Below are 15,234 nucleotides of genomic sequence, written 5' to 3'. Positions count from 1 at the left end.
TGGTGGGGACTGCAATCACTTATAGCAACAGGCAATGAAGTCTGAACACAAAAACAGGTTTTGCCAAGGAACATCTCAGCTGTGAAAGCTGAGCACGAGTTTCTGGCTGCAGAAAAGTCCCCCCTCTTGCCACTCAGCTGTGCAGAAGGATGTTACTCCTTGTTCACAGCCAGCATCCGCAACGGCATCAGCTGTGCGTTGCCTCAGCCCCAGCGTTCGTCTCCCTCTGCACTGGGGCAGGCAGCAAATTTGTATTCCCTTCCCTGGAGGGAGATGCCATTTAGGGTAGATCATTCCCTGGTTTATTTTTATGGCTCTATCTTTCTCAGTCGGGTCTTTATCTGGGGGCTGGGGCTAGGGCTACTCTTTATTTGTTCCCCCCCCAGAAGGATCCAGCTCAGTGAGGAGAGGAATGCCTGTGCTAGGGCTGGGGTGGAGGCGGGGGGTGGGGGGAGATGAATGTGCATGTAAAACGTGTGAGGGGGTGTGTAAAACGTGTGGTGGTGTCTACACGTGGGTGCATGTGTCTGTTGGGCTGCGTGTGTGTGCCTGTAGGGATTCATGTGTTTGTCAGGGCGTGTGTTTTGACAGAGACGGATGCGCAGCTGTCATTCCTTATCAGCCAGATGTTGCTGATTTACAATCAAATATTCCTGCTCCTCCTAATGTGGCACTTTTCCCAAACTACTGTGCTTACAAGGGTTCTGCTTTTGCTTTTTTTTTCCCCCCGTCTTCCTTTCTTTTTCTGGGGGGTGGTTATTTGCATGACAATGCCTTTTGTCTATAAACCCAGCCCTCTGCTTCCTTCAGAGGCGAGCCGTTAAGCTCAGGTCTGTTCCTTTCCGAGGGAGCAGCCCTTTAAAAGCGAGCGGTGTGTCCCGTTTTATTAACTCCCAGTTCTATTAAATATTATATTCTTTTCCCCGAATCCATCCAGGCAGAAGTTAAAGTCGATTTTTATAGCATCCACAGTGGAGTTATAATTTAAAGGCATAATTTGGCGAGGACTCAATTTGGATTTGGGTTGCTCGTCCTGGCTGTGCCAATAGCTCCCATTTTAAAGGGCAGGGAAGTATTTTCCTTTCTCCCTAGTTACGGTGAAACATTCTTCCTCCTCCAGCCTTCCCTTGCTCTCTGCCTTTTCCTTGCCAACTGATGGATGAAGGAAATACAATCATCTTGCACAGGTTTAGGAGCTTCCTACTTACACCTCCAGGAAAGCATCCAGGATTTGTCCTGGGTGTTAAATGACCTTTCCCCAGTTGAAAAACGATTATTTCTCTCTGTCAAGTGCAAAGGAGCCAGCCTGCCCGCCCGTAAGTACAAGTAAAAGGTTGTGGTAATCGCTTTCTATGCGACTGGGGGAGGAATTTGCTCTTTTTCCCCAACGGAAAATTGGGGTTTCACAGGGCTCTGCCCTACAGAGGGGTTATGGGGATCTGCGGGCAGTGGTGAGCAGCAGCTGGTGAAAAGCATACCTAAGGCATCTGCTGGGAGCCATCACAGCCCTCAGCTTTGCTCCCCAGCTCTGCACCTTCCTCCTCCTTCTTTCTTGACGGATTGGAATGCCCAAAAGCCAAGCAGCGAAGGGAAGAGAGGGACAACGCTCCCAAGAAGCAGAGAGGGGTGGCAGTGCCAGGCAGCACTCCAAGAAAACCCTTCTTTCTAAGAAAATTAACTCCCTTGCAACTAAACTAAGTACATTGATCCATATTCTTGGTGGTTTTCCCTCTGTTTAGCTTGGGCAGGCGAGGAGCTGATTTCAGGCACAGAGCCTCCCTTTCCTGCCCGGGCCTCCCGCCTGCCAAGCCCGCAGCCCCCCGCCGACCTCCCCGCAGGGCCCGGGGAAGGAGCCGGTCCCCAAACAAAGGGCCGGAGCCCGGGTTATCAGCGCCCCAGCCACGGAGGGGAGCGCCGGGCTCCCCTGGCCAGATTAGAGGGCTTTGAGCGATCGCGGGTGGGGGGAGTGGAAGGAGATAAAGCCAACTTCCCCGCTTGGTCGTCTCCTCTCTGAGCAAACCATCCTGCTGAGCTCATTCCCCCTCGGCTCGCCCTGAGCCCCATCTTGAGATGTTTTGTATGTGTGGCCAGGAATAACAGAGGCGATGGGATGGGTGTATGGTGAGGAAAAAAACAGAAAGAAGGGAAAGGAGAAGGGGGGGAAAGGAACGAGAAAGGGAGAAAAGGAGAGGAGGAAGAAGGGAAAAGGAGACAGAAAAAAAAGAAAGAGAGGAAAAGGTGAAGGGGGGAAAAGGGAGAATGTGAAGGGGGGGGGAAGATAGGGAAAAGGAAAAGGGGGAAAGGAAGACGAAAAGGAGGAGTGGGGAAATAAAAAAAGAAGGGAGGAGGAAGGTGGGTGAGGCAGTGAAGGGAAAGAAAAAGAGGAGGTGAAGAGGTGAAGGGAAAGGGATCCGAGAAGCAGCGAGACGGGGGCCGGGGAGGGGTCGCGGTTTAGTGGTGCGGGGACCGGCCCAGCCCCTCACCTTATGGTTTTGGTAAGAGGTGACGGCGATGAAGGCGGTCTCCGGGAAGACGTGGGTGCAGAAGGCAGTATTTTTGGAGCCGAAGCCGTTGTTCTCGTCGGCTTTCACGATGTGGAGCCGGGGCTGGTATTTGTGCATGGAGTTGAGGATGATCTGAACAAAGGAAGAAGCAGAAAGACATCCCGTGGGAATGGAGGGGACACAGCGCGGCGCAATCCCCCCCATACCTCCCTCCGCTGCCGGGTTAAAGGGGCCCGCAGGTCCTCTCATCCCCTGCCCCTAACTCATGGCTTAGGACTCCCCTAGAAGGGCTGATTTAGGTGAAGGGTTGAGGGACATCTCTCATTAAAACCTTACCGCCCCCCAGCCAAGGAGCCCATCAGGGCTGGGTGACTGAGAAAGGTGCTCTCAGCCCAACACCGGCCCGGGGCCCTGCTGCTTTGCCCCTACACACCCGTTGGGCACCGAGCTGCTCCCCCAACGCCTTGGCTTCCTGATCCAGCATCTCATGGGGACTTTCCACTTTTCCAGGCCCTTCACAGCCTCTCCAAAACTCTCAGTGCACCATCGCCACGGCCTGAGCATCTCACCCCAACATACACCCCAAGGAGGGCAAAGGTGGGAGGGGAACGGAGGGCTGGGGGGATTTAGAGTGTGTCCTGTCGTCCCCCACCGCCAGCCACCCGCAGAGGATGGGAGAGGAGGGTGGAGGGGACGCTCTGTGCTCCAGATAAAAAGCGGTCCCTGCTCGGTCCCGGGTTAATCGCGGGGGAAGGTGGCGGGGGGCCGCTCGGTCACGATAATGACTGCCGGGACCCTGGCGACAGCGAGACGCAGAGCGCCCCGCCGCCGCCTCCCCCGTCCCGGGGGTTTAAGCAAATTGCTTTGACATCCAAGAAAGTCGTAGACATCAACGGTGAACGATCTAATGGTTTTTAATTTCATTACAGCGACTCTAATTGAGAGTCTCCTAGCGCAGCTCCGCCTCTGAAGTCCCTTATTGTCCCCTCGGCTCCTTTGGGTTCTTTAAAGGCACTTTTTCCCGAGAACCGCCTGTTCGCAGCAGGGAAGGGATGCCTGGCCTGGATCCACCCCCTCTTTCCCCGGACGACTCCCCAAAACCAGTTCGAGAAGTGGGAGAGGGCCCCACCGCTGCACTGGTGTGGAAGCGCCGCTCTTCCCTCCCTCTTCCCGGGAGCGGAGTGGGGAAGGACCCGGAAAGCTGCGCTTGAGAACCTATTTGCCCTCAGCTCAAGGCAAAAAGAAAAGAAAATAAGAATAATAAACTGAAGAGAGGGGGGCTGGGCGGGGGGGAGGAAGAAATCAGCCCATCCCTGGCCTTCCAGTTGCTCTCAACGGGCATCTCCCAGAAGATGCTCAGCACTGGGGTGGGCTGGGGGTCTGTCCAGCCACTCTCCCCAGCAGCAACATACACACACACACACACCCCCGCACACGTTTCGCTTCTTAGCGCTCACGTGGGAGAGGATTTAACAGCACAAGATTTAGCATTTAAAAAATCGAAGAAAAAAAAGAAACTAACTTGGGGGAAAAGGGGTTGGGGGGGGGAAGGGGCGAATGGAAAGAAAACAAAAACATGAAGCGTTGAAACTGGAGAAAAAGGCACTCTTGGAGAAGGATAGGGGGGGTCTGGATTCTCATGGCCACTTAAGTAATTATATGTGTATTTTAATAGATATCTATGTTATTCATACAGGCATATATATATATATTTGCTCACAGGCATCTTGGGAGACCTCCCGAGGAGGGCTGTTTCTTTCTGGCTGCAGAATTCACACCGACTTTCGCAGCCCCCCGAGTCTAGCAAAGACTCCTTGGGGTGGGGGTTTCTTTTATGTACAAGAAGCTCTAGGGGGGAATTTTACCTTTTTACTATTATTTTTATTTGATGCCGTCTTTAATTATTGTTGGGAATTATTTGGGATGGAGGGATCCACGTGGTTTGAAGTTCCGTGCCCTTGGATAATGATGTCGGATTGATTTTTACCTGTCGGCCAAATTCAGGGAGGCAGCGAGCCTGGGCTCTCTCCAGGAGCTTCAAATCAGGTAGTTAAGGGATCATTTATACCAAGGACATGTCACCCACTCGTGGATTCCAGCCCCCGGGGGTCTCTAATCAATTCCTACACAGTGCTATGAAACAACGCATTTTAAAGGTCTCTGCTTACATTTTGAGGGGGCAATATGGAGTTCTCTCCATCCACACGACGTGTTTGGGGGTGCCTTGACATTGGAGGCGCTGGCAATAGGGAGGGAGACCACTTGTGGGTGCAGGACACGCCGTGGGACAGTGACATGAGCACGCGTGGGACCCCCTAGTAGCACTCCTCGTCTCTCCCACTCCTGGTACTTACATGTCCGAATGGATCGAGGTGGTTGTTGGTGAGTTTCAGCTTCTGGAAGGAAACCAGTTGCCTCATCCAGTGGGCACCAGTAGCCGGGGAGTCGGGGTGAACGTACAACCTTCCGGGCATGGCTGGCTCTGCCTTCCCCGTCACCGACCTGCGTGGGGACACAGCACTGAGCTGCGGGTGGGGGACACATTCCACCCTTCCGTAGTCTCCTTCTTCCCACACATTTCATCCATCCCCTCCCGCGGGCTCCTGCTGCCTACACATTCCCTCTGGTGGGGTCCCTCCCGTGGGGTACTGCTCCCCTCATCCAACCCCTCCCATGGGCTTCCTCCCACTCAGGTATCCCGATACTCGGTTCCGGAGAGTCACGCCTCGCTCGGGGAGAAAAGGCGTTTACAGACCTTGCTCGGGGGATTAATTGAGCTCCTTGGCACCTTTCCCGTCAGAGATGGCTCTCGCTCTTTCCCCGTTTAACCCCATCCTTCCCCCCTGCCCCCTCCCTTCCTCTAATGACCGACAGGAGCAAAGGATGGACCAGGTACCAATACTTAAGGATTTTCCTGCCCGGAGACAGTCCCTTCCTTAATATGATTAAAGTATCCGCTCCACAACAGCCAATAATCCAATCACCAAACCGGATTAATTATCGTTAGCTAATTACAACAGGCTTTTGGGTTTTTTTTCCTCTCTTCCCCCCCTTTTGGGTGCATTTCTCTCTCAAAAGCTATGGTAGCAGCTTAGGTGAAGCGCCTGAAGCCCACCTCTCCTTTGCAAGGGAAAAAGGGCGATGAGCTGATGATTTAAGGGTATCCCCACCCTCTGCTGCCCAAAAAGCCCGAGCCAGAGCTCCCCTCCCTTTCCTTTCCCCCCCCACACCTCCACGCGTGCATACCATTTATTATCAGCAAATTTGTATCTGTGGTCGTCCGCTGGTACAATATCCATTAGCAGAATGTATTTGGTTTTGGGATTGAGCCCAGTGACCTTCACTTTGTAACTGGGGAACATACGCCTATTAAAAACAGCAACAAACAAAAAACGCAGTAAGTAAGCGTAACAGAAGATAAAAGTTTTCCAGGGTGGTTTCGTGTCGGTGCCTGCGAGGGAGAAGCTGAGGAGGGCGAACGGTTTAACAAAAAGGCCAACTCAGCGCTCTCAGATGGACCTTCCCAAAAGGCTGAGGCAGAAGAGGGGATGCAGCCTTCCCCAAGAGCGGGGGGAAGGTGTTGGGGTGCTGCTGTTTGAGTCCCAGCTTATCAAGGCAGAACCGTAACTGTGAGGCGAGGGTGTGTGTGTGTGTTATTTATTCACCTACTCGTGTCCCTGCTCGACTAGTGGTATTTTTATTCATGCTAGCTTTGCTGTCTGATTTCTTAATTAAAGCTTTGCTGCACCAGGACTTTGACTCTTCCTTCTCTGAACAAATCCGATCGTGAGAACTTCTGGAAGCGAGTTACTTCCCTCCGTCCACAAAACGCTAGGACAGGAGGGGGAGATGTGCCAAAAGAAGTAAAAATATATCTCTATTTCTATAAATACGTGCATTTAAACGCGTGTATTTCAATCCCCCCACACCTTCCCCGCCCCCAATGCGTATTAAGGGCTCGCCGTGGAGATGATAAAAACCCCCTCCCAAGCCTCAGGTGTGACACCAAAGTCTGGATGCCCACAATCAGCAGCCACACCTGACAAAAGCCCTTGGATACACGCAGGAGGACAGGGGCTCTTCGAAATATTTTCCATTGCTCCAAGGCAGCGACTTAAACCCCTGGTGTTATTTTAGCTCGAGCTTTCCAAATATTTAAAAATAAAGCAGATGAAAATGTAGCCCTGGCCTTAAACCACGCATAAACAAAAACCCCACACCTCTAAAAATACTGCGCTCTGATCCCGGCTCGGGCTCTTATCTCTGCGATAGAGCATCTGGGCTTGGAGGGGGGTGGGGTGGGGGTTGTTAGGGGGGGTGTTGTTAATTCGCCTGTAAAAAGCTGGAAGGCGTAGGGGGGGGGGGACAAAACCCTCCCCCTCCCCCCCAAAAAAAAAGGAGAAAAGGAAAGGTAGGAAAAGCGACGGGGTTTGGCTTTAAGGTTTTAAGGACGAAGGAACTTAAATTCTACCTGAGGAATGCGCTGTAAAACCCCGTCCAAAACACCTGACCAGTGCAAGCACGGATTTCTCCAACAATAAACACGGGGATCGAGACAAATAAAGGAACCTGCCCCGTCTCCCACCCCCCGCACGCACACTACCCTGAAGCCCCCGCGCTGTAAACGTTCGTTTTATTGCTCTCCAGATGAGCTTTCTGTCCGCTGCTGCGATTTTTGTTTGAAATTTCTGCAAGGTGGTTTATGTCTCCTTCCCTCCGCTGCCTTTTGCCCTTTTTTTTTTTCCCCTCTCTCTCTTTCTTTTTCCCCTTTTTTTTTTCCCCCCTTCCCTCTCTTCCCATAAAACTTGGGGGGGAGGGGAGGGTTGGAAGGTGCCTTCCCTCCCCTAGCCCGCATCCCAACAACGAGGGCCGTCAGGACCCTAACCCTTTTCCATCATCTCTTCGCTCTTTGTGCCACCTCCTTACTACACTAAAACCTTCTTCAAACCCGTTATTTTTTCCCCCCCTTCTTTCCAAGAAAAAGGCGACCCAGGAGACAGCTCCGCTGGCTAAAACTTTGCACAACCAGCTCGGTATTATTTTTCTCCCCCCCTCCCTCTTCAGGCAAATTTTGGAAAACCACAACAAATACCAGATGACAGAGCAAAATGAAAGTTTGACTCCACGTTGTTTATTGTGCCCTCGGAATCTAAAGCTATTAAATTCTTCCCATAGAGGGATTTTTGTTTGGTTGGTTGGTTTTGTTTTGTTTTTTAACCTCCCTTCCTTTCCTACGAGGATTTTAATTCCAAATCACAACGCGGGGGGGAGGGGAAAAAAAAGTCTGTCTGGGGCTAGCCCAAATTTACCGACGGCACTGGAGAGGTTATTTCACTGAGTCGCGCTGGCTCAGGCACCCTTCAATTTAACATTAGCATGAAACATTAATCAATAAGGATAACGTTAAATCGCCGCTAACGCGCGCAGAGAAATATGCATGGAGCAGGGGGGCTGAGGCAGCGATGGAATCGATTATGCTCAGCCCCAATAAAGCGGGATTTGCGAGGTTGTAGATTTTTGTTTCCACACACCCACGCAGACAAACAGAGACATCGAGAAACTGGGATCTGGACGCAGTTAGACCCGCAAAAAAAAACCCCACCAACCCCACAACCCGGTTTATTTGCGGACAAATCTATCTGTGCAGCTAAACAGCTTCGTTATCGGTCTATAAACAGGAGCTCAAGACCACATAGACTTTTAAAAGGAGCGCGGACAGGGGTTCGGCTTGGATTCGCCTCGGGATGAGTGAAATGAAATATGAAACTTCTGTAAAGAGCGTAAGGCGTTGCAAAATGCAGAAGGGCAGAGCTGCTTCCTTAAATAAGAAGAAGAATTGTCATCATAATAATAACAACCACCACAACGAAATCGGGCGGCAAACTGCTCTGAAGGAGGTTAACTTTTGGCCAAGTGATTGCAACTCGCCTTCGCCTGGAAAGGTTCCAAAAGCCTGAAACTGGGATTAACGATCCAACTGTTCTGATTAAGAAAGAAGCCAGAAGAAACAATTCCTCTCGAATAGATCCTTGGAAAATAAAGTTTTTCCTCATGCCCCAACCCGCTCGGGGCATCGCCGAGCAGCTCAGGAAGGGCTTTGCGGGTGCTCCCGGAGCTGTGGCACACACATGGGGGGGGTCTCAACACTACAAACGTGACTGTCTCCACGTCAGGGAGAGGGGAGCTGTGCAAACACGCGTGTTTCTTGTCTGTCCCCCTCCCTGTAGGCAATTCCCCCCCCCCCCTTCCCACCCCCAACACCCACAAAGGTGGATTCAGCCACGCAGAGGGATGCAGGGGCCCCCCCGCATCCCCAAATTTCTTACCTCCCGGCTTTTGTTATGATCATCTCCGTCCCCACTTCGTGAAACTTCAGCCACAGCTCTCGTTCGTGCAAAAACACTTTGATCCCCTCCATACCCTACAAAGGAGGAAGGCACAAACCGTCAGCCCCGAGCTGTGCGGGGAAGAGGAAAGGAGAATCCCACTGGGAGAAGCTGGGGAGAGGGAGGCTGGGCCCCGCATGGCCTCGCCCGGGGAGCTCGGAAGGCCAGTCGATGGGGTACCGGAGATTGAGGCACTCCCGGGAAAAATCTGAGTGCAGAACTGGGGAAAATGGGATTTCAGGCCGGAGTCTGGTGTTGCTAGTCAAGAAGAGGGCCTGGAGCAGGATCCTGTGGGCCTTGGTGTTGCCAGGGAGGGGAGGGAAGGGCAGGGAAACCCACCGGAGCCGGCTCCAGTTTGTTACTGGGAGAAATACTCCAGCGCTCTGGCCCAGCAGAGCCAGCCAGAGAAGATTTACACGCCTCCAATGAGTGATTTACACCCGCGGGCTGCAGAAGCGTGGGGTGTCACCTCTGCTCCCCTGATTTGCCTCACTTTCAGCCCACACACCACAGCGGCTGTTCGAAGAGAGACCCTCGCTTGGCATCATAGATGCTACCGCAGGGACAAAACATCCCGACACCGTGGGGTAGGAGGTACAGGGGGACACTCCACACAAGACAAGCACATAAACCCCCCCTGCAAAAGAAGCCGAAGCCGCTCGCCAAGCACTCCGAGGGGCTGTTTCCCACTGCACAAGCTGGCCCCGGGGCAAGCCCGGGCCCGGTACCAGTTGCCCGCACCAGCCCCCGCCGTGCCCACCCGTCCGCAGCCCCGCGGAACGAGGATTCTCTCCGAGGCTTTACCTCCCGGGGGATACGCAGGGCTCTCCTGGCAGGCTCCTCAGCCACCGGAGGCGAGGTGATCCCGGTGGAAAAGCCCCTCCTATTGCTCCCATCACCCCCGCATTCCCCCCGAGACGGTTGGGGCCGAGCGCTGGAGGACGGCTCCCCAGCATCGCCCGGTCCGTGAAGACCTCGGTGGCGGCTGAGAAGGAGAAGCGAGGGGTGCTCTTGCCCGCTGCCCTCTCGGCCTGCTCGACCCGGCAGCATAGAGGTCGGCAGAGGGTTCGGAGTGGGAGCCAATGCGCGTCCCGGCTACATGCAGCACCCGGACTCGGGGAAAGGCATGATAGAGGCTAGGGGGGGTAAGCCTGGCACCCAGGTCGCTACGGCTGTGCCCACGCGTGACACCCCCCGTTCCGTCCTCAGGGTGCAGGCAGAGCCCTGTGTGTCCGAGTGTGGCTGGATCTGCGTGCGACCGGTGTGCAAGGGCTGCTTGTGGCTACCTCTATGCTCATACCTACAGAAACATGCACAGGCACTCCCAAGCCCATGGCAAAGGGGCACACACAGAGCTGTCTCTGTGTGGGTCTGCTGTGCATTTGCACACCCCACGCGTGGACGCCTGTGACTGTTGGGGGGTATGAGCGCCTTCCCCTGGCCGCTATTTTGGGTACCTTTCAGTGCTTGCCCTTCCAAGCAACCCCAACATTCACACATGAACTTCCCCGCAGGTCCAGCTCTTGGTCACCACCCCAAAGAACACCAAAGCAGGATGAGGGCCCACGAATAAGTGGGTCTTTTCACTCTCGTGGGGGCCTAAAAGTACCCAGCACCACCCAGAGCAGGAGCAGCCAACCAGCTAAGCTGATATTTGAGGGGGGGGGGGAGGGTGGAAAACGCAAAGAAAAAGGGAAAATAAAGAGCGACGCGGGGCGGGGGGGGGGGGAAAAGAAAGAGGAGCGTGGGTCTTTACCTGCTGGGTGAAGGCTGCCTGGGGCGAGGTGGGCGACTTGCTGGTGGCCCCCAGCTGAGTGTCTTGCTTGGCTTCAGCCTGCAGCTCTTTGGCTTCCGAGTCAGCCGGCGTGGTCGGGAGCCCAAAGCCTTCCTCGCTATCCGCCATGTTACGAGCTTCCTTCACCGAATCCCCCACTGCAGGCACACAATCGGGGAGAGAGCAGAGATAAGAGACGCATAAGTCACCGCTGACGTTTAATAAAGTATAGATAGATAGATAGATACATCAGCAGTGGGGAGGGAGCTGGAGCTCTGGGCTGGGCTGCCCAGTAACCCCACGCTGCAACCCGCAACTCACTTCAGCTGCCCGGGGAGGGAACAAGGCCCTTTAACTTTGGGAGAGGGGAGAAATAAAGACTTTTATTTATTATCGCAGCCCGCAAGGGATGATAGGATTTGGGAGGGGGGTGGAATAGGAGGGGAGTGGGGGGGGGTGGGGGGGGAGAGGGAGGGGGAAGGGGGAGGTGGTATTATTAAATGCATCTTTTGGAAAAGGTAAACAGCGAATTTGAGATCTGTCTGGCAGGGCACAGGCAGCAGAGCACCGGGGCGGGGGGGACGGCCAGCTCATCACACAAGTGACTCTGGAGGTCGAGGGTTTGAAGTGGAGGGGTGCAGAGCTTCTCCCAAGCTTTGAACACCTCCAGTTTCCCCTCACTGGGGCTCGCTGGGCCGAGGGAGCTGAAAGCCTCCGCTATTCTCCCAGGGAAATGGGGCTTTTCACCCCACACCAGTTTCTACAGTCAAATGCCACCGATACTCGAAGCCCCCCCAATATAACCCCCAGGAAAAGAAAAGAAAACCATCTTCTTGCACTCCTACAGACAAACCCAAAACAAACCAACCAAAACAAACCCCAAACTTTCCTTCCCCCACCCCGCACAGTTGCAAGTAAAGCAAAGGATGGACGAGGGGGGGAAAGAAAGAGAAAAGAAAATATTAAAAGACAAATAAATCAATCCGTCGAGACCCCTGTGGAAGGGAACATGCACTTGGGCTGGGGGAATTTGGGTTGGAGTGAAGCAAACCTTAATATTTAGAGTAAAACTGAACCAGGAGAGAAAACGAGCCTAAAAATACACTGTTTCTATCTTTAAGTTTTAAGAGCAGAATTTTCTCGTGGCTTTAAAAGCTCTGTGAGAAACGGGGAAATTTTTAAAGGAGAAGAGAAGAAGAGACAAGAAAGAAGAGAAAAGAAGATATAAGAAAGAAGATAAACGAAGAGAAAAAGGAGAGAGAGAAGAGAGAAGAGAAGAGAAGAGAAGAGAAGAGAAGAGAAGAGAAGAGAAGAGAAGAGAAGAGAGAAGAGAAGAGAAGAGAAGAGAAGAGAAGAGAAGAGAAGAGAAGAGAAGAGAAGAGAAGAGAAGAGAAGAGAAGAGAAAAGAAAAGAAAAGAAAAGAAAAGAAAAGAAAAGAAAAGAAAAGAAAAGAAAAGAAAAGAAAAGCAATTGAATTATCTGTTAGGGATTTTGTTGTTGTTCTCGAAGAGTTTAGAGTTTTAGTAGCCTTAAAACAAACCAAACCAAAACAAACACTAACCCCAACTCTGTTTCAAAGGAGAGGATTCATTTTTGAGCGGCCAACCATATGGAGGCAATATTGGTTTTAAGTACAAGAGGCTGATTTGAAAGGAGTTTTTATCCTCGCAGCAATATCTAAATGCTGGTTTAAAAAGGTAAAAAAGTAAAAGAGGGGGAAAGGCAATTCTCTTTTAAATGCAAAGGAAAATTGGGAGTGGATAAGGAGAGGGAGAAAAGTATCTTCGCTGCTGCTGGTGGGTAATATATACACACACGTATATATAATTTAAAAGAACAAAAAGCGAAGGGACTCCAGGTCCACAGAGCTAGAGCTAATGATCATGGACAGAAACGGTCCGTGGCCCCGTCCCTCCTTCCCTCCCTCCCTCCCCGAAAGCTCTTTTCCCACCGCACACCAGCCAGGCGCCCGGCACTGAGGCACCAGAGAGCGAAGCAAACCCCTTACGAGAGCGGAAAATGCGCGGAAAGTACTGGGGAGCTGCTACCCCCGGGCCCAGGCACAGCCTGCGGGACAGAGCTGCGGCTCCAGGGACCATTTAAGGCTTTTCTCTTCCCCTCCTCCTCCTCCTCCTCCTCCTTTTTTTTTTTCCCCCCTTCCCTTTCCTTTATCTCCCCGGACCGTTGTGGGTTTTGTGGGGTTATTTTTGTTGTTGTTTTCGGGTTTGGTTTTGGTTTGTCGGTTTGGGGTTGTTGTTGTTGTTTTTTTTCCCCCTTGGGAAGTGCCGGTTAATCCATTTTTAAAATCGATTTCCCTGCAGCTTCGGAGCTTTTATTCCCCTTGAGCTGGCAAAGTTGGCAGGGAGGAGGGCGGGAAAAGAAGGGAAAAGATCATGAAATAAAGCGTATTTATTAAAACAAAGAAGGGAGCCAGCGATGGCAGCTAAGCTCTAACCCTTCTGCCCGATGCTCTCTGCGTCGCGACATAATTAATCAGCTATAAATACGGTAAGAATTTTGTCTTAAAAGGAGAAGGGTGACAGAAAAAAAGAAAGAAAGGGGAAAAAAAAAAAAACAACCACTAAGCCCCCAACAAGTAAAAGAAATTGGCGATCCGTGGCTTCTAATTTTTTTTTCCCCTTTAAAGAGCTTCTGAGAAGAAATGGAGCTTGACAGAACCAGGCCGCGCTGGCTGTATGAAAAATGCATCTCGCTTGGCTAAAGTAGCACCAAGTGCGTTTGCAGGAGGGAGAAAATACAGGGACGGGATCAAAAAACGAAATGAAATCCCCACCCTCTGCTTTTGTTCCAGCTTCTCCCTTCTCCCCAGCCCCACACACGGCTGCTGGAACCCCGGGGGAGAGCAGCCCCCCTTCCGATTCCCCTTGCATCCCACGTCTCCCGAGGCCTCGCAGCTCCTCGCTGAAGACGGTTTGTGTCTCACAATGCCTCCGGCCAAGCACTTTTCGCTCTGCTTCGCTCGCACAGACTCACAGACAGACTACAGACACCGACGGACATACATGGCAATGGAAGAGCTGTTACCTTGCTTGGTGAATTCCATGCAATCAATGCATCTCCATATATTTAATGTGTGTGTATAGTTTTTTCCCCTTTGCAATGGAAATTACAATGGGATCAGGCTTCTCGTGTGCATATTTCCTTTTATTTATTTATTTGCAGATCAGCATGTGAAAACCCAGCCTGGAAGGAAAAAAATCTATCCAATGCTAGCCCGCTTGCCTGCTTCTCTCTCTCTCTCTCTCTCTCTCTCTCTCTCCTGCTCTCTCCAAACACTTCCAGGTTGTCAGACGCGCTAGAAAGGATCCTGAGACTAGGATAAAGCCCCCACCCCCACTCCTTTCTCAGCCTGATCTGGAAGATGCAGTTTTCTCCAGCCTACTCCTTCTGCTCCCCACCTAAAAATAAAATCTAAAAAACAAAAATCAATTCTTTTTTTTAAAAAAAAAAAAGTAAAAAAAAATATTGAAAGTTTGGGTCGGGCTGGCCGCTGCCTCTCCTCCGGGCAGGTTCTCGGCGCTGCCGCCCTGGATGCGCGGAGCCGGGCGCGGAGAGCGGCGGAGTGGAGCGTGGAGGTGACGTGGGCTCATCCAGCTCTGTTCGCCAAGTGCCGGGACCCACTGCCCAACCAGCTGGGATCCTGCTCCAGAGAGACTCACTCTCACACAGCCCTCCCTCCCTCCCGACCCCTCCCTCCCCCCCGCCCTTCCCCCCCCCCCCCCCCCCCCCCCCTTACAAACCTCCTTTTCCAGCCTATTTTTCTGGCCGGCAAACAAGAACAAGGCACAAAGACAATCATCAAACTCTCCAGCAACCCTCCCCCTCTCTCTTACCTCCTTCTCCGCTCCCTCCCTCCCTTCTCCATCCATCTCTCCCAACCAAAGAGAAAACTCAGTGCCTGGGAATATTCCCCCCCCCCCCTCACCCTAACCCCTCCCCTCCTCTTCCTCACCCCTTTAAATAAATCGCTGGTGCCTCTAACCTCGTACATCCCCTCCTCCCCCCTCCCCAGCCCTCAGAGGTGTGGATTTGAAACCAGCTCTGTATTTGCAAGTGCTCACAGAGGCCTTTTACTGGGGGGTGTGGGGAGGGATTCTCCCCCCACCCCCCTTCAATGGGTTTAACCTGAGAAAAATAAAGGGATGAAACACGACGGAAAGAGACTGAAACTCAGCGGTCCTTGTCCCCTCTTCTGGAGGCATCCAAGGGGACTTCCTCCCTGCCCTTCCCCATCTTCTTCCTCACTCCTCACCACAGCCGAGGTCTGCAGCTCCCCCCTTTTCCACAGCCCCCACCCCCAACTCCAGGAGCTCAAATAATCAACCCGTCAGCGAGGAGCGGGGATGGGGCTTTATCTGCATCTTCTTTCGCTCCCTTCTCTCCCTTCTTCTTCTTCTTCTCTCTCTCTCTCTCTCTTTTTTTTTTTAATGTATTATTTGGAGGGTAAAGTTGAATAGGTCAGCGCAGGGTAAACAGCCTCCCTGTCGCATTCTGCAGGCTGAAGAGAACCAGATTGGCGAGGCGGATTTTTTTGATAAGACTCGGAATA

The 15,234-nt window shown here is 52.4% G+C and overlaps 1 protein-coding gene across 1 annotated transcript in view; it reads right to left on the bottom strand.

Moving 5' to 3' along the window:
* The window catches only part of TBX5 (T-box transcription factor 5), a 51,536-nt gene extending 37,262 nt beyond the window's left edge, over positions 1-14,274 (bottom strand). The window contains exons 1-6 of the mRNA XM_068170294.1: positions 13,710-14,274; positions 10,647-10,822; positions 8,831-8,925; positions 5,751-5,870; positions 4,859-5,006; positions 2,484-2,636 (exon numbers count right to left, since the gene is read on the bottom strand). Coding sequence (XP_068026395.1) covers positions 2,484-2,636; positions 4,859-5,006; positions 5,751-5,870; positions 8,831-8,925; positions 10,647-10,822; positions 13,710-13,728 — 711 coding nt within the window. The 5' untranslated portion in view covers positions 13,729-14,274. The remainder of the gene's footprint in view (positions 1-2,483; positions 2,637-4,858; positions 5,007-5,750; positions 5,871-8,830; positions 8,926-10,646; positions 10,823-13,709) is intronic.
* Positions 14,275-15,234: the final 960 nt, after the last annotated feature.

Source organism: Melanerpes formicivorus, unplaced genomic scaffold (assembly GCF_026170545.1).
Source record: "Melanerpes formicivorus ecotype bairdi unplaced genomic scaffold, bMelFor1.0.p_v2 SCAF_313, whole genome shotgun sequence".
NCBI lineage: Eukaryota > Metazoa > Chordata > Aves > Piciformes > Picidae > Melanerpes > Melanerpes formicivorus.
This window is presented reverse-complemented; position numbering and strand designations above follow the sequence as displayed.